Source organism: Drosophila tropicalis, unplaced genomic scaffold, assembly GCF_018151085.1.
Source record: "Drosophila tropicalis isolate 14030-0801.00 unplaced genomic scaffold, ASM1815108v1 contig_1190, whole genome shotgun sequence".
Lineage (NCBI taxonomy): Eukaryota > Metazoa > Arthropoda > Insecta > Diptera > Drosophilidae > Drosophila > Drosophila tropicalis.
Genome location: NW_027172561.1, coordinates 2,178,394 through 2,201,348, shown reverse-complemented (window position 1 = coordinate 2,201,348; position 22,955 = coordinate 2,178,394). Strand labels below are relative to the sequence as shown.

Here is a 22,955-nt window from a genome sequence, read left to right as displayed (position 1 = left end):
TTGCTTGGGCCAGTTGAGTAGTCGATTTTCGCACAGCGCACGACAGTTGAAAAAAATTTCGAAGAAGCATACAACAGCAAAGAAACCAAAAAGAAGAAAGGAAACCCAAAATAAAAAAAAAAAAAAAATTTTAAATTGGAATATTCGACAAAAATTAGAGAAACCCAAACGAAAGGAAAACTAAACGACAATTGAATTCTGAAACTAGCATTTAAACGAAACCAACTCATCAAGAATTTTTTTTTCGTGTTGTTTTTGATACTGTTTTTTACTAGCAACTAACAACCTACTATACAATTCCTAATTGACTAGAAGGAAGAGTCCTTGTTACCACCTTTTTTGCGTGTGTGAGTGTGTGTGTGTGTGTGTGTGAAAACTGCTACAAAGTTTTTACGCCCCACTTGAAAACAACAACAAGAAAACTAAGGTGAGTGGACGGAAAAGTGTTGCAAGTGTTGCAAGCTCCTTAAATGTTATGAGTGTCCCGCTGCAAATTCTGACGTAACTGTGTGTATGTATGTATGTATGTACGTGTGTGTGTATGAGCGGGGGGTGTGGTGAGCATGTGTTTGTGTGTGTGTATGTGTGTGTTCTCGCATTGCTCATACGCCGCGTGCGTTTTGCAAAATAAACAGAGACAGTTAACAACAACAATAGACAGGAGAGAGTGTGAGAAACCAAGAGACAAATCATTTGCCTTTCCGTCTCTTGTATAAATCTGTATAAAATTACATAAATAAATAATAAATTATCGATGATTGAAAAGAGAATAGACCAACCACGCTTAGAGAAAATCAATTTCTATATATACCTTTCCTTTATTTTTTTGGGATACAGACGAGGCGCCATTTGCAGGCGAACTTTGATTTCAAATTTTACATCTTAAGTTGGCAATCTTCTTGGCCATTTGCCCAGACACTGCAGACGTTTGGCGTTCACGTGAATGCATTTCGGCTTAGCCAATTTAGAGAAAAGAATCCGAAAAAGAAAGCAAAACCAGCACACTCATAGACAACACACACATGCGAGCATTGTGTATAAATAAACATTGAATAATACGTCCATCTGACAACAACTCTCGTTCGATGACGGGGCCGGGAGATCTATGATTGTCTGTACCTGAACCTTAGCAATAGTTACATTGGGCCTTAAAGTGTAATTAAGGCTCAGAAACGATGTCATTTCCATTCGACCTATTGTCAATTTTGACGGTCAGAGATGGAGAGTGAGAGGGAGAGGGAGCGGCAGAGAGAGAATTTATCGAATTGAATTGAGCGCATGTTTTACAAATAATATATGGATATATGCTCATAAATGGAATTGTAATTAATTTTTTTGTTTAACTTACAGCACAACAACAACTAAAATAAAAAACAACAACTAGCAAACATGTTCGCTTTGTGGTATTTAACTTTTGCTGTGGACGAAATACGGTGAGTGCATTACAGTTTGAGCAGCATTGAACTTAAAATTGGTGTTGCCTACTTTTGGGCTGACAGGAAAAAAGAACAAAAAGAAGAGAAAACCAATTGAAGTTGAATTGTTTTTAGGACATTTCATAAACATTCTTAATGTTAAAATTCTTTAAAAAACTCTTGCCCCTACATTTTTTTTTTTTTTTTTTTTTTTTTATGCGCGAGCAATACTTTTACTGCATAACAGTAAAGTATTTAAAATATTTATAAAGTACGAAATTTCCCTAATTGTGGATAATTGAAGAAACGCATTTAGAGATATAACAATCAATTCTTTGGCCAACACAATGTCAAGTCACAATTTCAAGATTTTTTTACAAGGTTTAAGTAATTGGCTAACCAAACCCAATAACTTGAGGATCTAATGATATAATAAATTATAATTATTAGAAACCAAACCAACAGTATTGATAAGTGGTTTTGAAAACATATTATTTAAAGTTACTTAGCCAACACTTACATGTAGTGCTGTTAAACAATTGTTAACCACTCTTTTGTGGTTAATCACCGTAATCGCCGTAACTAATTCCAATAAATCTCTCTACTGGTATAAACTGCACAAAACCTAATCTAATCAATCAACCTCAATTTCATTTTGCACACGCGTTCTATATAGATATATGTATGTATGTGTATTGTGTGTGTGTGTGTGTGTTTGGGAATCGCTAGGTAACAATAGATTTTCATGCATTTAACAAAAATCTAGTCTCAGTCACATGATGAGCTTCTTCTTCCTCCGCTGTCGTTGCAAAGAAATAGCAACAATAAAATACAAACTCAACAACCGGCTTTCTAATATTGATATCTACAATATGTGCAATCACTCACTTATACACCCAAACACACACACACACACACACACACATATGTACACATACACACTTGGTCATTATTCGCAAATTCGCCAGTTTGTTATCTATCTAGCCGGCTGGCAATTAGCTTAATAATGAAAGTGATAATTAAGGTTTGCAAACGGCATTCGTTTTGGCCATTCTCATCTATAGCCGGCAATATGGGGCGTATGCGTAACATACGTTTATTATATTTGTTTGCTTATCTATTACCGCATGAAACTCGGGTTCCTCAATTCTGTTTTTTTTTTTTTTTTTTTTTTTTGCTAGCCATTTGGCGTACGTGACAATGAAGGGCTTGCTCACAACGGATTTGTCTGATAATACCAAATGGGGAAAGTGGGGAAATAGAGGCTTAGGGTTCTAAGTAGCCAATGGACAACACATACATACGTACACACTTACTAACTTATGACCACATAAAGCCACAATGTGTAACTAGATACTCTTATCTTGTTACTTTGCGCCTATAAATTTGTAAGTTAAGGCAAAACGTGCGAAATAGCTGAAACTAGAATTCAGAGACCATTATGAGGGTAGGTCGGGATGATTAACATATGTTTTTCAGTAGAGTATCTTACAGTCATATGATTTCTTCGTATGACTTTTTTGTATGGGTTTGCTTTCAATTCATGATGACTAATCTATTAAAGGTTTATGTCCGATTCCCACGATGGGGGCATTATACTAATGTATACACATACATATGTGAGCTCTATGTCTTGCATTGACTTTGCGGACTAGCATAATGCTATTGTTTTTTACTTGAAACAGAAAAAACTGAACTTTTTAGCCATATCAGCAAGATTACAAGTGAGTAACGCAAACACTTCTGCCACTTGTCAAAAGAGAAATACGAAACCATGAGAGAGACCGGCTTTTTTTCTCTGAAAAAAATGTAGAAATATTTGAAATAAAAACAAATAATTCATTTTCGGCGGCTTAATAGTTTATCACAGTCTTTCTAAGATCTTTAATATACTACACGCACATGTGTACTTTTCGAACAAATTTTGTTTGGTCTTTGGGCCTTCACGACTCTAATTTACACTCAGATACTTCTTTTCTTGAACTACCAATAAAGGAAATATTTGATGTCCTGTCTATATTCTTAGTAACTTATTGCTCCAGTGAAACAGATAGTCATGGACGGTCGCAATATTTAAATAAGGAAGGAAAAACAGTAAAATACATAGATCAATTTAAATTTCGTATTCCAAGTTGAATAAATTTAGCAAGAAATTTATATAATTGTTCTTGCATATACATATACAAACTATATAGTTTTCGATCCTGACTGTGTATTTCTTGATTTAAATTGTCGTTTAACGGTCAGTGACCCCTAGCTTTGGTCAAAAATATCGAAATTACATAGCTGGCAAAACAATCGATTTGAATTTGACAATTTTCCGATGATATGGCAACACTGAATTGGTGTTCCTTTTGAAATTTCCTTCGTTGTTCCTTTTGACGCTTCGTTTTCGTTCTCTCTCATTTCTTTCTAACTGAAAAGCGTTGAACGTCGTGTCAAAGTTTTTTTCCATACAATTTCACTCTAATAATTTATAACTAAATTAGCAATTAATTGCAACTAATCGGACTAGTTAAAGCCTAAAACCACAAAGGTAAGTTGCCTTTTAGCAAACAAAAGTGCAAAAAAAAAAAAAAAAAAAAATACAACAAAAAAGAGGTAATCCTCTGCTTCTTCTTGCCGCATTGTCAGCGGCGTCTCGCTACGCTTCGGCGGCGAATGGGAACGTCGAATGGAGAATTCCAGAAAATTCTATGCAACTAAATAAAACAATGAAAATAATAGAGAGAGAGAAAAAAAATTGCAATTTAGTTGACTTTACATGGTTTTTGTTGTTCCTAAATTGCATTTGAATTAGTTTTAAGTTTTAATTAGTTTTTTTTTTTTGCTTCGTTTTTATTTTCATTTCGTTGATTTTCTTTTGCTTTCTCTTGTTTCTTTTTCTTTTCTGTTCTGTTCTTTATTATAATTTTCGTAGAAAACGTTTGGCTTGGCTATTCAACTCCAATAAGCCTGCTGCACCAGCGTTAGACAATAAACCAGCGAATCCTACGGTTCCAGCAGCTGCTCCCTGCGCCCGCATCGAAACCTTCACCGTCACCAAAGCCTGCTCCTGCTCCCACACCCACTCCAGCGGCGAAGCCAGCAGCTCCTCCAACTCCAGCTCCTGTAGTTGCTCCAGTTAAACCAAGTGCGCCTACACCCGCTCCCGCTCCTGCTCCAGCAAAGCCGACTCCTGTGGTAGCTCCAACAGTTCCATCAAAACCAGTTGCACCTGTCACTCCTAAACCTAGTCCACCGAAAACTGCTGATACCATGCCTATTCCATTGCCAAAATCGTTGATCGAATCCAATACCAATGGCAACGCCACAAATGGCCAAGCACAGGACCTGGAGACACGTCTGTTTGATGACCAAAGTCAAGGACCAAAGGCTCCCGTTGTTGATATCGAACAGCTTAAGGATGCCAGTAATGATTTCATCAAGGGCGAGGCCAATGCCTTTGTCCAGTCCATCAAGGAGGCTCAGAAGGCTGGCGAACGGTAAGTCGTTGGTTATTTTACATTTCGTTATCATTTATTTTTTCCTTTGATTTTATAGTTTGTCTTTTATTCATTATTATTTACATGAGATTGAGATTAAGAGCGTTTATCTGAAGTCTTTACAACTTTAGGACGGGGAACAGATGGGTACAGAGAAAAAGTTGATTCTATTATGTCCTATAACGTTTTCAGGGCCAAATCAAATTGGCTATACATTAAGTGTCCTTACGTAAAAAATAGGAATATTCTTATTCATTCCTTCTTCAAAATTGCCAAAAATTTTGTTTTTAAACTTTTAATGCCAATTGTACGTAGATATGTATGTATGAAAGAAACATTTAACTTATGTGTTTTAAACATTAAAACATTCGCTGAAGAATATAATTTATACGGTTATATACAAGTTTATAAGGACTTTGGAAATAAGTTTTTAAATTCTTGTACCCATTCTGTTAAAGGCATTTTAAGGGGAGCTCTAGACCAGTAGTAACTAGTGTTTTAAGGGGTGGTCTTGGTCGGCATGGGAATCCTGAACCGATTTAAATGAATGGCTACCAGTCTAGTAACTGCGGCCTTACAAAGAAGTGATTGCTTTAAGTTTTCTCTAAAGACATAAACATACATAGGTGCCGATATAGATTAGATACAATACGAAAAAGAAATAATTACTAGCGACTTCCTCCTAGATAATGAGGCTTCAGGGTTTAGGCTTTATTGAGTTAGCTCTCGAAGGGACCACTCATCGTATAATAACCTAGCCACCTACTAATCTGTTCCCTGAGATTAAGATTCTTTGGGTACAGCTTTTGTCTTTTTCAATGAAGAAATTTCATCTTTAAATTAAATTTTCGCATCTCTTGATTTGATTCCATGAAAGCAAAAGGAGTTCATTGCACTCAACTGACTTCTTTCTCTGATGTCGAAAATAGTTGCCATGTGGCTGTTGCTGGCAACTATAATCAAGACGATCATCATCATGACGATGCTTATGATCATGAAGATGGTGTCGTCGGCGTCGGCGGCGACAAAAATTATTTTGTTGGTGATGTTATTTTAGTATCATGTTCTGTGCTTGGGCGGACGGCTCACACATTGGTTAGTTGATTCGTTTTTTTTTTTTTTTTTTTTTTGCTGCCTCTGCTGCATTTGCGGTTTACAGTTTATTTATAAAGTGCGCTCCGTCATCGTCATGGGGCCTGTGGGGTTTTACTCACACTTTTTTTTTTTGTTTCTCTTCATTTTCCGTAATTGCTTACAATTGATTTTCCATTAATATTAATGGAGAGATAGAGAACAAGTGTTCTGACAGCCATGCCCACAACAAACAATCAAAAAAAAAAAAAAAAAAAAAAAAAAAGAAGGAAAATATACGAAAGAAACTACAAAGAAAAAGGGGCAACAACTTGTCCTTGCTCAGGTGTTCAAGGATGCCGGCCCCCATCATTCAACATTAGTATTGCTTTCTTCAATATTTTGTTTGTCTGTTGTTTTGCGTTTTGGCAAATTGCCCTAAGAATACGCAAAATGGAAAATGGAATGGAAATGAAATGATGTTTGGCCCGGCCTAAGGTAGATGATGATGGTGGACGACGACAACGACGCCGCCACTATTGCCTGGCTGCCATCAGGCCAGGCGAGAGTCGTCGTCGCCGTCGTCAGTCACATGATCTCCCCCATGCAAAGTTTATTTATATATTTGGAAATTTCAGTCGTTGCTTTGGTCCACGAACTTACATTTCCTTTTATTTTATTTTATACTCTTTTGTGTGTTTTGTATCTTTGTGGTGCAGCAAACAAATTGGCTATATGCAACATCAGCCAACAGCAGTCCCCCATCAAGTATTCTATTTTCGCTTAGCGTCATGCCTAATCTCTAATTGCTTGACTTTTGAGTTTTTTGTTTCGTTGATGTTGCAGCAGAAGCATCGTTCTTTCATAATGTTCATTTCCTGATAGACAAAGGTCTTCAGTTTTCCTTTTTTTTGGCAATTCCCCCACTTATGTATGTATATTAAAGCCTCATTTGATGTTAGTTATATAGAGTCATTGTATGTACATGATTTGTTATACTCTTTGTCTAAAAAGGGCATACCAATAGACGCATTCAGAACGTATTTTTGTATGGAAAATTAAAATTTTACAGCTATATTAGACCAAAAGTTATTTGTGGAATGTTTTTTTAAATTTTGTAATTTTTGAATAGCATTTTTTGGAATTTAAATCGGTTAACTATATAGTATGTACGTATGTACATATACAGTTAATATAGAAACTTAAAAAAAAAGTTATTCTTAAAGTAGAGCATAAAAAAGTCTCTTTACATTTGTCATTGCATTATGTTCTATAGTTTATTTATTTCTTTGTTTTATACCCTTTTTTTTTGGTTTTTTCTATTTTTCTTGATTCGCTTCTTGGCGAAAATTGATTTTGGCAAGCGTTCGCTTTTGATGTAGTGCCAAAATATTGTTTAGGAAACAAAAGCAAAGTTGACAACACGCGCTAAAACTTTTCAGAATCTATGTATGTACATACATATATGAACATGAATGTACATATATACATACATACTTACATACATATGACTATGTACATATCTATGTATATGCAACAAGTTTTTAATGTTGCAACCAAGTCTCATATGAACTTGGTATAATCTTTCTTTGTTGCATGTCTCTCTCTGTGTGTGTAATTGTATGTATGTGTCTCATTTTGGCTAATTATTGGCCATTTAGATTCTTTCCATTCCGATTCAATGGGGCAAAAGCAATTTGCAATTGTTGCGTCGATAATTTCGATCTAATTGACTTGGCCCGGTAGCTGGAAACTCATGAGTGTTTCGGTTTGCTTCGCTGCCTGCAAATTGAACTAATTAATAATACATATTTCAAATGTTTTTACTCACTATTTATTTTCATATGTGTATATTTTTTTCTTTTTTGTGCTTTTTATTTCGTTTTCTGATATTTGGCTTGAAATTAGCAAACATTTTTCGTTGGCTCTGGCGCTGGCCTTCCTCCAGTCAGTCAGTCAGTTAGTCAGTCAGTCATACCCTCAGATGACTAAATACCTTTGTTTTCATAAACAAATTGTGAGAATGTTATGTTATGCAATTAGAAATAGGCACAAGTTTAGCGTGTTTTTTGCTTTCATTCATAACAGACAAAAATTGAAAAGGGGGAGGGACTCCATAAACATATACATACATATAGATATGATATACTTATAAACGTAGCCTTCAATGCCCATAATGACATACAATGTAGAGAATGCATACAAATGCAAAAGTCAAAACTTTAATTTAGTCGGCTTACTTAATGACTTCAGATTTGCTTTACGAAATGTTTATATGCTTAATTTCTTGGTATTTTCAATTATTATGTGATACTCTATTCTATTTGTTTTGACGAGTGTCTACTCGGAAGTGCTATCAAATGGATATATTCCGTCTGGCAATTCTCGTGCAAGTCTAGAGAATCTGTATACAATTAAAGTCTGACCAGAGCAACCCTTTTTCTGTTTAAAAAAGTCATTGGGAAATAGAGTCAATTCTTATATGATCACGATTCGATATTACTATATCCCATTTTCGATTCATTTTTGATTGGTTAACCATTCAAAAGACTTTTTGCTAAATGCGAAAGCTATATAAATGTAAAGCCAAATTGGTTGGTAAGACTTTGATTGACTTCAAGATCAGTCATCGATAGACCCATGAAATTCTGTTGGTTTACATTACATACAAACTATAAATATAATATCATTCCATATTTCGCTATATGCATATATTGTATATATGTATGCATCTGCCTTTTGTCGAAAATTATAAATGACCCGTAAAACTTTTTAACCTGAAAATGTCTCTAAACGTAAATTGCATTATACATAGAACGTTTGTTGTTAGTCACTAGGTAAGAGCCCCCCTGTCGTATAAATGTATATATCTATATATGTACATATATATTATCTCTGTATATCATCTTCTATATGTTAAGTGCTTTCTCTCAACTAAATGTCAAAAAGCACAAACAAAACAAAAAATCTGCTGATTGACTACTCTCTAGTATGAATTGTGGGTATGGACTATTCTCCATCTAAAAGTTTTTGTTGCTTTGCAAGCAAAGGCAGCAACTTTTTCAAGGTTAATTCCTTCTAGTATAAATGTCTTTGAGGGTGGGTGAATGGATGTGGGGATAGCTTTTAGTTCTGCCTGCCACTTGGTATTTGGGTATTATATCTATTGTTCTACGAGAAATCCTATACAAGACGCTGAAAGCTGCACAGGGAATTCGCTTATGTAACCGCAACGCGCAGAGAGCGCCACTCGCACTCGACAGGGAGCAATTGAAAATGAAAATGAAAGCAGCAGCAGACGTTCGGCGTCAAATCGGGCAGACAGGAAAAGCGACAGTAGCAGAGGAATCTAGCAGTCAAGTAAATTGAAAATGCGAAAATGTACGTGATGATGATGATGTGGGATGTAGAGGTGGATGGAGAAAAATCTCTACTGCAGCAGCAGCAGCGACGACAATTCTTGATTATATAAATCGCATCGCATTTTCCACTCACCCGTTTGCAGAGGCTCTCTCTTCCCCCACATCACATCCCCCACATACCATCCAGCAGAAGTGCTAACAAAAAAAATTTATCATCATATTTTTTATTAAATTTTGTCTAATTTTATTGTTGAAATGATTAGAATAAATGTGTATATATTCTAATATATTTTGATGTTAGCTAATGGAAAATTCGTGTGGCCTGAGAAAAGCAAAAGTTGTATGAAAACAAAGTAGATACATATATATATAGTATATATGTATGAACATGTATACATATATACATAGATATATCCCTATATCTTTCGATGTTTGCCTGTCTTCTTTTGTTGCCGCCGCCTGCGTGTTGCATAAATTTTTCTTCTTCTGGCAACTGTTCAAATATTTTCTTCAATTTTCAGTTTAAATATCAAATGAATATGTTTGGTTCGATGGCTACGAATGATATGTAGTAAACGTGTCTGTTATGTATAGACAATATACATATGTACATATACATACATCTATACATATTCATCTACATATGTATGTATATGTGAATAGGCAAATGAATATCTATGTTGTTTCAATGAGAATTCAAAATCAAGTTCAAGAATCTTTCATATAGAGATGATAAAAATGTCTTAAATTTCGAACTTAGATTTAAAATGTAAACAGCTTTTAATAGCTTTTTCCATCTAGTTGTGTTTACCACTTTCTATAATTTCCAAATGAAAATATGCATTTTCTGTAGTCTGAAACTATTTAGAACTTTATTTAGAAGTAAGAATTTTTGATACTCCATTCCAGTTGAGTTTTAACTGATTTGATGGTTGGGGATATGTAAGATTTGGTCGGTTGGCGTCTGTTCTGGCTAACATCATCAGGTTATAACCATATGCCAGATTTTTAAGATTTCGAAAATTTTAATTCGAATCTTTTTTGTGAAATTAGCTTAGTATGTGGTATTAGTGCCAAAATTTATGGCAACCTTGTGTGGTGGTGATGTTGTTGCTGTTGTTATTATGTGTTTATATCAAAAACAAAAAAAAAAAAAAAAACAAGATTTTCAAAATATTCTTTTATTATATCTACAGATATATGTATGTACCTGCCATATTCCCAATTTATTAATATGTACATATGCATGGGTTATACATATCTGTTTATCCATGAATAATTCTCCAGCTTAAATGTGAAATGCTCAGCTTAAGCTCTGGCTTATTGAATCATCTCAAATATTTGCACTTCCCATGAAACTAATTGCGCCAGGGGAACTATAAATCTTGATTTGCTTTGCTCAGTTTGTCGTTAAGTTACATATGTATATGAACATACAAATTTACCTACATGTATGTCGAAATATATATGTATATATATACATACATACAAGTACTCGTATGTATCAGTTCAGTTATGTGTTTGCAGATATGATGAGGGTTTGTCTTTTATAATTAAGCAATGGAATATTTTTTTAAATTTGTATTGCTGTGTCACAGACACAAACACACACACACCCCATACTAGCCCATCAGGGCTGTGGTACACACACACACACAGAGAGAAAGAGGCGAACTCATATGTATGTATGTATATATATCCCGCATCGTGCCTTTTTCGCAGACATTTGTATATAAATCCGCTGCAACGGGAGCCTATAGAAAAAGTCGCATATCTGCTTCTTTCCCCATTTTCCCACCCACACGTACAAACACACACACACACATACATACTTATGTACATACATACATTGGGCGAATGCATTTTTCTAGCTGTTTGCGTTTTGCTGAACACTTTCCTTTTCTCAGACACCAACAATTTACTAAAGCTTTTCCCTCTACTGTAAATGTATTTGTGCGCTGCCTTTTTGCTCTCTCTTTCTCTCTTATGCTCTGTCGTTCGCTCTCTCCTTCTCTCTTTTATGAATAAAAAAGCTTACTTTTTGTTAGTGTCATACGTCACGTCCTACGTCAATTGGCAGTGGTAGCTAGTGGTAGATTTTCCACCAGCAAAACTTTCCCAAACGTTTTCCTTGCATAATGAAAGGATTGGCCCTAAATTGTTGACTGGTACTCTCCCACATTTCGGGAATTTCGCTTGCCACTTTCAATAGGTCATAAGTTTTTCGACATCCTTTCCAGATTATATGTATGTCTGAAATTTTCAATATTTTTTTCTTCTGTTTTGCTGTTTCTTCATTTCTACTTTGAATTTTACATATTATGAGGCATTTCCATTGATAATATGCTTAAATTTAACATATCTATAGCCTACAGGCAATAGTAATGAAAATTTTTTCATTGAAGTAACTGAAATGCAAGTGATTCGCTTATATTTATAAGAAGGCAAATACAAATGTCCATTTTGCATTCCTCTTTAAGTTTTTTTTGCTCTTTCTGTTAACTATAGACGCCGACTTGTTATTAGTTTCAGGGCGAAATGTCAAAAATGTTGCAAATGATATCGAGGTAGTATCCCCAGAGCCAAACTTATAGTTATTCATCATTGATACTTGCACTCAATGTAATATATATCGGAAAAATTCAGTCAGGCTTGAAAAACATTAAAAAAAAACTAAAGTTTAAGTGCAGGGCCTGACCTTCTTTGAAATTCATTTGTGATATACAAAGGATCTCGAGGTAAAAGCCATAGACAAACTAATGATATAATCGCAATAAAGGTATTATTTATCAGTTTTATTTCACAAGTTTTATGCTCTTCAAGTAGGGGTAGGTAACTTTAGTCAAGAGAAATATTAAATAAAGAAAGTATAGATAAATGTATGAATTTCACTTTATTACTACCGAATTGCTTGTGAAAAGATAACTGCGCCTAAAATGTCGTTTCTTTTTCTTTCTGGTATATGAAAAATTTATGATGAATCCTTATATGTACATATATGACAGACAAAACTCGGACCCAGGGACCACAGAGAACTACTATATAGGACTTCTACTACGAGTCCTTGGTTCAAATGTTCTAATTAGTTCATAGTTTTGTGATTTCTAAGGAATTATGGGACTTGAAATGCAAATTGAATTGCGGGTCCACTCGGCGTATGAATAATATACATACATATGTGATATAGAGGCAAATTTAAATAATAATAGAGATGTCAAATTCTATCTAATATTGAATATTCAATATTTTCAAGATTTTGGTTGTGAATATAACCAATTATATTCCTATATATAGTCCTCCATCTCCATTGTGTGTACCTATGAATAGTAGAGGCTAAGTTGAAGTAACATGAGTAACATTTGAAGGAATTTTTTGATGTGTTGTTGTTTTTATTTTTGTTGTTGTTGTGGTTTGTTTGTCGGGTGGATGGATGTGCCTGCTCAGAGCTTATAGCAATCAGCAGGAGGCAGGCCTCAAACACACACACACACACACACACATAGACATAGAGAGGCGCAGGCACACAAATATAACACATACCAATGCAAATTATAACTTTGGGGCTCGGGCGAGAGCTCTCTGCCGTCGCCGCGTCTCTGTTTGTGTGTATGGGCGTGTGTGTGTGTGTGTATAGTTTGAAAGTGAAAGAAGAAGGGGTGCGCTCGCTCTGTCGGCGTCGCTCTCTGCCAGCTGCTCTGCCGGGCCACCACATTGTCTGCCGCCGCACCGACTGCACTTAAGGCAAAGAACAGAGTTCTCTGATCATTGTAACGTTGGACGTTGAATTCTACGGTTGCAAAGGTGAGCCGTTCTCCAAAGATAAAAACCAAATCTAAAATCTAAAGTCAAAAAAACATTTATAAATCAAGTGAACACTCTAAAAGTATAAATAATTTTCAAAAACCTATATAGAACAAAAAGTGTTGGCATTTGCGAATTTTCTTCTTTTTTTTTTTGTTCCCTCTCTCTATTCCTGTTTAGGGGGGTTCTGTTAATAAATAAATAGTTTTTTTTTTTTTTTGTTAAATGGTAATAATTTTTAAAGTAATTGTGCTGTGCTTCATGTGAATAAGGAAAAGCAAAAAAAAAAAAAAAAAAATGAAAAAAATTGACTCATCCGAAATGCAGTTCTTAATTTAAGCGCGTGATTTGATTGTTTTTTTTTTTTTTTTGCATTGTTGAAACCGGTTACCGGCAAAACTTTTATGGTTTGAAAATGCAGTTTGAATGTATATATTTTTTTCTTTTTTTTTGCAAAACTTGTTTTTGCCCATCTCCTAAACCCTCTCTGCTGCTGCTGCTGACGCTGCCAATAACTGTGTGTGTGTGTGTGTGTGTGTGTGTGTATGTGTCACGGTCTGTCGAATTGTTGTGCAATTTCATTCGGTTTTCTTTTTTAATATATTTTGCGGCCAAATGCCAATGAACGAAAAAGGAAGAGGAAAACTGTACCGTTTGCCAAGTGCATTTGGCTAATGAACTGCATTGCATTGAGACACGGCACAGTTTAAGGTCGAGAGCGTTCATTGGCTTAAAGAGGAGGAGGAGAAAGACCAACCAAACACACACACACACACACATGCATAGAGATATCTCTATCTAACTAAAAGTTAACAAAAAAGAGAGATAATAACATGGCGAAGCAAGCATTTTACACCCATTCAACTAGCCAAAATATGTGTAGTTAACCGATAAACAAAAAGAGGAGCACAGTTAAATGGCTTCTCTCACTTCTTAACTTGTCCCCCGTGGACGAGGTCTTAAAGTATATTTTCGCGGTCAATGCCAAATGTTGATTACATAATCACATTGCTCTGCCTCTGCCTCTGGCTTCTCTTATCATCAAATAGATATTGTAAATATTCAATTTATTAAACAATTGTGTGTGTGTGTGTGTGTGTGTGTATACTTTCATGCAACTTCTATGAGATTGCATAAGCACAGCAGAAAAGAGCGGCCACAGTTTGACATTCACTGGATTGAACTTTTGTTGTTGTTTTTTAGCCCATTAGTCTAAATTTAGTTTACAGATATCGGATTTGATATAATACCGGCTGGCCTATAAATATACAACGAACAACACTGAAAATCCTCCCGCCAAGACAAATAAACAATACACCGAAATACCAAAAAAGAACAGATTTGTGGATAAATAGTAGAAACAGGCAAGGAGGGAGGAGGTGTGTGGTCGGATGGCGTTGGCTAGGGGATGGTATGTGGTGGTGGTGGGCCCACCTACCTATCTACCTAACTATGAATGTATATACATACATAAACACCTAGAGGGAAAGAGAGATACCATATAATTTATATCAACAGCTGACAAGTTTAGTATAGGAAAATTCTATATACCCATCATCAGGCACATATGGATGGATGTATATACATACATATGTATGTACATATATATTCTATATAAACTATTTTGTATATTATAGTTTTTTTTTCCTTTTTTGTTGTTATAGTCAAACAAATAAATCGCGCAAATTTGTTGTACAAATTGTTTGCCTGGCAGGTCGCAGCTAGCTCTCTCTCTCTCCTCTAGTTCCCTTTGTTGTGCTAGTGGCACGTTGTTGCTAATTATTCAATTGAAATCCATTAAAGCACAGAAAACTGAATACTACACCGTGATGTTGTTTGGAGGAGAGTGACAAAAAAAAGTAGTTAGAGCTGATGCGCTTGGTCACATTATTATTAACTTGTCACAATGCCATTTGATTGGAAAAAACGAAAAACCAATTTCCCATAGTTAACAAGGTAACGCGCCTTAGTTTTAGAGTCCAAACAAAAGGCCAGGAATTGCATAATCAAACTTGGCTTTTGGGGTTGGGCGAGGTCTCTCCAAGCTTTCTGCCTCACTCCCACCCCATTGAGATCTAATTTCGGCAGGAAATTAATGTAATCGACATTGGCAAATCGATATGTAAACAAAAACAAACAAATAATTTGACAGATTTGAAATTGCCAAATACAGTTTGACATTCATTGGGACCAACAGAGCAGAGGGACACAATCAGTTAAAAGCTTTTCACCAAAAATAGCTTGCAAAAGGAAGCTTTTCCATGAAAGCTAACTCAACTTAACTGTTTTCTCTTTTCCCACCCTTCTATGAAGCGGCTTTAGCCTCTGAGCAAAAATGTTAGTACAGTTAATCAGCCAAACTGATGCAATTTAGTGTCTAACCCTTGCAATAATTTTATTGAAGCATCCATCCAACTGTCTGACTCTCTGTCTGCCTTCTCCTCGTTTCCTCGTTGATTGTCTTGCCAGACGATGGCACAAAAATTTAGAATTTAAATCAACAACATCCGGGGGTAATATGAAAAATATACATACATATTTTGCTTAATTCTTCTGTCTGTTCTTGTCGATCTGCGAAAAACAGAAAAAGTATTTCATTTGATGTTCATCTTTATTCTATATGAATATATATACACGTATGTATGTATGTATCTATGTACATATGCATATGCTGCGGGTATATAGTATTAAGATATATCATATATGTTTGCCTAATTGAGTGTGAGATGTCGCTTTGACGATTGCCAAAAAGAATTTTAATTTAATTACAACAAATATACTTGTTTCTCTCTACTACTTACTCTGGCAATAGAAAGAAATGAATGAACTGAGATAAATTAAATATAATGAACCGAAGAAACAACAAAATTGAAAATACACCAACTATAATGTGTATTTGTATGTCCATGTATATATTTCTATATTAATATGCGGGCATTCTAAACCCAATTTACTTCATTCTCATTCCCCCCCCTCTCCACCCTGACAATAATACCCTTATGAGCCTTTATTAATAAGAACTTAATGTCGAAACCATGTCAGTTGCAGAAATTATGTTTATTATTTCATTCTGTCTCGAATTGAGTGCGTTTACTGGGAATCCGAATCGGCAGCAAAACATTGGGAAAAAGGCTAGTGAGCAGAGAGAGGGGTAGAATTTGAGATAGTGGTCGGAGGGCTGAGGCGGGTTCAATTAACATTAAGAAAATTTGCTAGGCCTACCTCTATGAGCAAATAACCAAGAACAAATCAATGTGTATTAACTAACTAAGAATCTCATACTCTTAAAGCTCTATTATTTTTTTTAAAGGCACTCGAATTACTCATTTAATTTGGTTATTATTTTTAAGTGTTCAGTACTTCGAAAGGGAGACTGAGACTGAGTAAGAGAGGGGGGATAGAAAGGGCTGTAAAAGTGTAAGACGGAATACGGGAATGACTAAAGAATGGACTGAAAAGATTCAACAATAAAGCTAAAAAAGAAAAAACGTAAACTTAACAAGTTTCAAACCTTTAGGGTTTTGTTTTCGAACACATTTCAATTGCAAATTCTATGAAATTGCGAAACATGATTAACTTTAGGTAACTTTAGAACCATTTTCAATTGCTTTTGATGGCCAAATAACAATTTATTAGTTCATACTTTTACTTTACTTTGGTTTTTCAAGTGAATTTGGGTTTCTCCCTTCGTCATTAAGCAATTTTATTATCAATTTATTTGGCATGCCACGCCTTATTGGTGGTATCAAAAACTTTTTGGCCACATTTCGAGACTGTGCGCGACATGTCACGGTTTGCAAGTGTCTCGAATGTTTTCTTTTGGCCAGTTATATAGTTTGGTTGGTTGCCTGCTGACGGCCAATTTTCCCCCAAAATGCATTTCACATTGTTTTCAATGAGCTTTGGCAACTGCCAATTTGTTGCAGTTGCGTTGCAATCGTTTGGCCAAAATCACAATGTTTTTTTTTTTTTTTTTGATTTATGCAATTAACTAACTAAGCAGCCAAAACCAATACAAGTTGAATGACCTAAGCGCAACTTGGACTTGAATTCTTTTTTAAAGCAACTTTCATTTGAGTTAGATATATGGAGAGCAGTATTTTTTTCTTCTTTTGGCCAGATGATTGATGTTTGCTCACATCTGATTTTATCTTATCATTTAGATGGCCCCCGGTGCGCCTCTGGGACCAGTTGCCAGGTTCTTCTTAGCCATTTCGAGAAGATGATCAACAGCGAATTGCAACTCGAAAGTTTTTAGAGCGAGCTTATCAGGCAGGCGGCACTCCCCGCTTCCTTGACTCACTCCCCTGTTATTCCCAAACTCTTTAGCTGTAGCTCTTTTCCCCTGTCTCTCTCTCTCTCTACTTCTCTCTTTCCCTCTCCATTTGCCACTCAACTCTTGTTCGCTCTCTTTCTCTCTCTCTCGGGTTGCCTATTTGGCGTTTTTTGTAATAATTTTTTTTTTTTTTTTGTCCAGCTCTCCAGCTGTTGGTAGTAGTGGTTGGATTCATTCGCAAATTGTAGTCGAGCCTTAACGGTTGCAATCTAGAGCAGTTATTAAATAGTAGTAAAAAAAAGTTTTGCAAGAGAAGATACCCGCGTTTTCTTTCAGTGTGTTGTGTGCATGTGTGTGTGAGTGAGTGTGTGACAAAAATCCGCTAAGAGAAAAAAAGAAAAAGAGGAAGCAGCAAAAAAGCGTGTGTGATGATTAGGGAATTATTACCCTTAACCTCTCTGACACGAATAACTTGAGCCTGAAGAAGAGGAAGAAGAGTTGCTCTTGTTGCTGCTGCTGCTGCTGCTCCCTTAAATCGTGTCCTTGCTCCTGTTGCACGCTCTACATCATCATCTCATTGTCATTATAATGAAATCAGTCAACTTAATTTGATTTGCTTTTGCCTTTGAGTTTTATCGTATAAAAATAGGTTGTGTCGTCTTCTCTCCTCTTCTTCACCACCTCCTTGTGTTCTTTTTCTGTAGGTTTTGTCGTTGTCGTCTGCCTATCTTAAGAAGGTTTTGCACCACCATCAGCCACTTGAGTTAATTGATTAGTTTCAAGTTAAGAGGAGTAGTAGGTAATAAGTCAACCATTTGGCATACATATATTTATTATCTTTGAAGCAGAAAACAGGGGGTGGGGATTGGGGGAAACTAACAATAAGTGTTAGGCCTCCCTCTCATCATCATGCCAACGCCCCATTATACACTCGAAATCCAAATGTTGTTTCGTGGGTTGTGTTTGTTATCTTTATAGAGGTGTTTTACTCATATGACTCTTTAGAAAAGAAAAAAATTTTCCACAAATCATAAAGAAAATCAATATACGAAGATGGCAACAGTAGGCGGAGAAGGAGAAAATACAGGGGGTACACAGGTACCTAATTCAAAAGGCAACATTTACTTTCAATGATGTAAACTGATCCCGGCTATTACTCATACACGATTCATTCGCTGTTGCTGTTGCTGTTGAGTAATTGAGATGCTAAGCTGAGTGACATAGACTAAACAATTGAAAATGAATAAGTGAAGACTAATTGCAAATGGTTAATAGGAATTTCACATGCAACAACTAGTTTAGTTCCAATTGGGTTGGGTTGGCTTTGAAATTGGATTAAATGTAAGTGCGTATGCCCTTTTGGCCCTGGGAAACTTACAGGCTGCTTTGATTTCGATTTGCCGGGTAATTGATTATTTTTTTTTTTTTACTTGTCCCTTGTCCTGGGAAAGGTGAGAGAGAGCAAGAGAGAGAAAGAGAAAAGTGGAAGTGAAGAGTAGGGAAAGGAGTCATTCATGTCATTACCAGAACACATTTCACACTCCAGTCATGATACTTGAAAGTGACTTGACCGGCCAGTCAGTCAGACATCCAGCGAGGCATTGAAGCCAGCTTAACCTGCAGGGCTCTACCCGGCCTTTCGGCATCGTCATCGTCACCGTCATCGTCATCAGGCGCAACAATTCCCAGCTGCTGCTGTTGCTGCCATGTCCGTCGCGTGCCATAAATTTTATTGATTCAGCAAACCCACTTGGGTTGCAATTGCTGGGGGAGTCTGGCTGTTGCTCATGCTCCTTCTGATGTTGATGGTGTTGGTGGTGGTGGTGGTGGTGGTGGGTCGCATCATATAAATATATCCTTCCGCATTATGTTGCTGGCCATCCGGCAGCTAAAATGCCGCCGGCGCCTGCGGGTAGGCAATGCTTTTTCAACCCTCAACACCTCTTTCTCAATCAAAAACCCAACCGAAACCCACTAACCACCACCCACCACCACCATCAACAACCACAAGCATAACTAAGCATTAGGGCGCGCTCTCTCTTTTGTACGCGCTCTCTCTCTCTCTGGTTCTTTGAGTGCTGAATTCTCTTGTCGGGCTTTGCCGGCTTTGCCCTCTAATGGGTGCGTCTCTGCTGTCCGTTTCACAGTTCCTTTCAATTTGCCGATTGAGTTTGTTCCTTCATCACGCACTAGTCGTATCCTCGGCAAAAACGCGCGCGCAAAATAGATTTGCAGAGCCACTAAGAGCAAAAGCAGCAGCAGCCAGACCAGACCAGGACCACTAAAGCCAGCAATTGTAGTAGTAGTAGTCAGTCAGCCAGCCGAGCAGCAGTCAGCAAGTCGTCCTCTTTGCTCCCTTTTTAATAATATAGCCATTGCGTAGTGTTTGTGTTTTAGTGTAGTATACTTTTGGGCGCGGCAGCAGCAAGCACTAAAAAAAATTCAACACACAAAACACAGAGCCACACAACGTGTGTGATCTCCATTTCGCACCAAACGAACGAATTTTTTTGCGTCCGCTTCAACTTTTTTTTTTTATACCCACCAAAAAAAATTTATCAATAAATTTAAACAATCACCCGACAAAAAGGAAAAAAAACCACCAAGAAAACGAAAATCAAAGCAAGGAGAAAGATAATCAGAAGCAATAAAAAGAGAAATTAAGCCAAGCCAAGAGTCAACTTCTTGAGTGTGTCTCCTGCGTCTGTGTGTGTGTTTCTCTGTGTGCATGTGTGTGTGTGTATAGCTATATTGTGATTTCATTTTACCTGCAAATTTTTTTATACACAAAAAAAAAAAACAAACAAAAAACATAAATAACAAAAACAAAAAACCAACTAAAACAAAAAACGAAACGCAACTTACAACAAATTGAGAGAAAATTTTGTGACCAAAAAAACAAACCAAGCCAACGCCAAATTTTTAAACGTTTTTTGAAATTTTACAAATCTCCCCCTGCCCCCAACCACTCCCACTAAAACACCAACTTTCCCCACACAACAAAAAACCAAAACAAATTAAAAATTAATATGGGTCTTTGTGCCTCTAAGGATAAAAAGGAGAAGGTGATCGAGGGCGAGGTAGCCAATGGCGGTGAGCCCAATGGCACTGCAGCTGTAGCTGCATCTTCCGGAGATGATGGGTGTGTATCTCATTCGTGAGAGGGTCCTTTTTTTTGTTTTCGCATAGGTCCTAGAGTATCCTTTTTGTAGGGGTTTGCACATACCATTTGGAGCTAAAAACTGACGTCATGCGTGTTGTGTATGTGTGTGTGTGTGCGTTAAAGCCTAAAAATAAAATGCCATAAAAAAATTATTATTGCCCTGGTCTCAGGGAAATGCCTGTCCTGTTGTCCGGCAAACCGCCCGTTTTGCTAACATATCCTGCTGCTGACTCTCGGGGCCGGGTCTTAACATACATTGAGCGATCTAGTGCGCATGACGACCAGCCAGAATGAAGTTTTGGAGTTGGAGTACTCATTGTGGTCGTAGTCGGGTTTTGCGCATTCAGCGGCAGCCGGCAAAAATTTATATTTGTATTGTGTCAGCCAGCCACCCCCAAAGAGCCGGAGAAGCAACCACCAAAAAAAAAATCAACCAAAAAAAAAAAAACGGACCCGAAAACTAAGCTAGGCTGGGATCGTCCTCCAAACATGGGTGGGAAAGACGCTTCAGAGAGAGAGAGAGAGAGACTGACAGACAGAGAGAGTGAGAAGGAAAACGGAATGACTTGATGAAGGGAAGATGGGTTGTGTGTCGCGTGCCATTTCAAAGTCGAGTATAGGCATAAGCCAAAACTAATTGCGTGGACAAACAAAAACAAAAGGGAAACAGAGAGATAGAGAGAGAGAGAGAAAACAAAGAAATTAAGGAAACACAAATCGTAAAAAAGCACATTGCCGACTTTTAGGCGCCACCATTGAGAGAGAAGGCGCCCGCAATGGGCATTTGAAAAAACAAATAAAGATATATACATATATATAAATAAAATATATTGCCTTTGCCACGCCCCTTACTAAATATCTATGTATTTTTTTCTCTTTGTATTATTTACAGCAAACAAGACACCATGGTTGACGCTGCTGTTCTCGCTAAATTGGAAGAAGGCTATGCCAAGCTCGCCGCCTCCGACTCCAAGTCGCTGTTGAAGAAGTACCTGACCAAGGAAGTCTTCGACAACTTGAAGAACAAGGTTACCCCCACCTTCAAGTCGACCCTTTTGGATGTCATCCAGTCCGGTTTGGAGAACCACGACTCCGGCGTTGGTATCTATGCTCCCGATGCTGAGGCCTACACCGTCTTCGCTGAGCTGTTCGACCCCATCATTGAGGACTACCATGGTGGCTTCAAGAAGACCGACAAGCACCCAGCCTCCAACTTCGGTGATGTGTCGACCTTCGGCAATGTGGATCCAACCAACGAGTATGTGATCTCTACTCGTGTCCGTTGCGGTCGCTCCATGCAGGGTTATCCATTCAACCCCTGCTTGACCGAGGCCCAGTACAAGGAGATGGAAGGCAAGGTCAGCAGCACTCTGTCCGGTTTGGAGGGTGAGCTGAAGGGCAAATTCTATCCATTGACTGGCATGGAGAAGGCTGTCCAGCAGCAGTTGATCGACGATCATTTCCTGTTCAAGGAGGGCGATCGTTTCCTGCAGGCCGCCAATGCTTGCCGCTTCTGGCCCAGCGGTCGTGGTATCTACCACAATGACAACAAGACCTTCTTGGTCTGGTGCAATGAGGAAGATCATTTGCGTATCATCTCCATGCAGCAGGGTGGTGATCTTGGCCAGATCTATGGCCGTCTGGTCAACGCTGTCAACGAGATTGAGAAGCGTGTGCCCTTCAGCCACGATGATCGTCTTGGTTTCTTGACTTTCTGCCCCACCAATTTGGGTACCACCATCCGTGCCTCTGTGCACATTAAGGTCCCCAAGCTGGCCGCCAACTTGGCCAAGTTGGAGGAGGTCGCCGGCAAGTACAACCTCCAGGTCCGCGGCACTCGCGGTGAGCACACCGAAGCCGAGGGCGGTGTCTATGATATCTCCAACAAGCGTCGCATGGGTCTCACCGAATACCAGGCCGTCAAGGAGATGTACGATGGCATCGCCGAGCTGATCAAGCTAGAGAAGAGCTTGTAAATTGTTTGACCAAAAAAACAACATCAATTCATCTTCTATCCGCCGTGCCAGCAGCTTTTTAACATTCTCAGCACTCTATGGTCCGGTTGGAGCGAGGTCCAACAACAGCAACAACAACAAAAAAAGAAAAAAAATAAAACAAAACAACACGTAGAAATCTTTCAACTCGTCCGCCTTGTCGCGTTTTGGCGGTTTGCGAGTTTCAAAACATTTATTTAGTTTGTAGAAATGTGTGTGGACGCTTCAATATATTTGTTGTCCGGTCCCCTAAACTGGCGATAACTTTCGGCATTTTCGTATACTTTGAGAGTTGCGAGGATTATGGGCCTAAAAACGACAACAACAATTAGCAATGCCAACACCAACAACACAGAACTACTATCCACAGTAACAACAACAACAACAA

The 22,955-nt window shown here is 37.5% G+C and overlaps 1 protein-coding gene across 4 annotated transcripts; it reads left to right on the top strand.

Annotated features, from left to right (window-relative positions):
- The first annotated feature begins 270 nt into the window (after positions 1–270).
- LOC137580638 (arginine kinase 1) lies at positions 271–22,955 on the top strand. 4 transcript variants are annotated; one of them, XM_068294767.1, is made up of 5 exons: positions 271–427; positions 1,351–1,433; positions 4,336–4,432; positions 4,464–4,900; positions 21,466–22,955. In XM_068294767.1, the coding sequence occupies exons 2-5, from the start codon at positions 1,390–1,392 to the stop codon at positions 22,547–22,549; spliced, it is 1,662 nt and encodes a 553-aa protein (XP_068150868.1). In that variant the 5' UTR covers positions 271–427; positions 1,351–1,389; the 3' UTR covers positions 22,550–22,955. The 4 variants fall into 4 exon arrangements, 3 of the variants coding, with proteins under 3 accessions (XP_068150868.1, XP_068150860.1, XP_068150853.1); XR_011033028.1 differs by lacking the exons at positions 271–427; positions 1,351–1,433; positions 21,466–22,955 and adding an exon at positions 3,733–3,951 and having other exon boundaries at positions 4,336–4,476; XM_068294759.1 differs by lacking the exons at positions 271–427; positions 1,351–1,433 and having other exon boundaries at positions 4,397–4,900.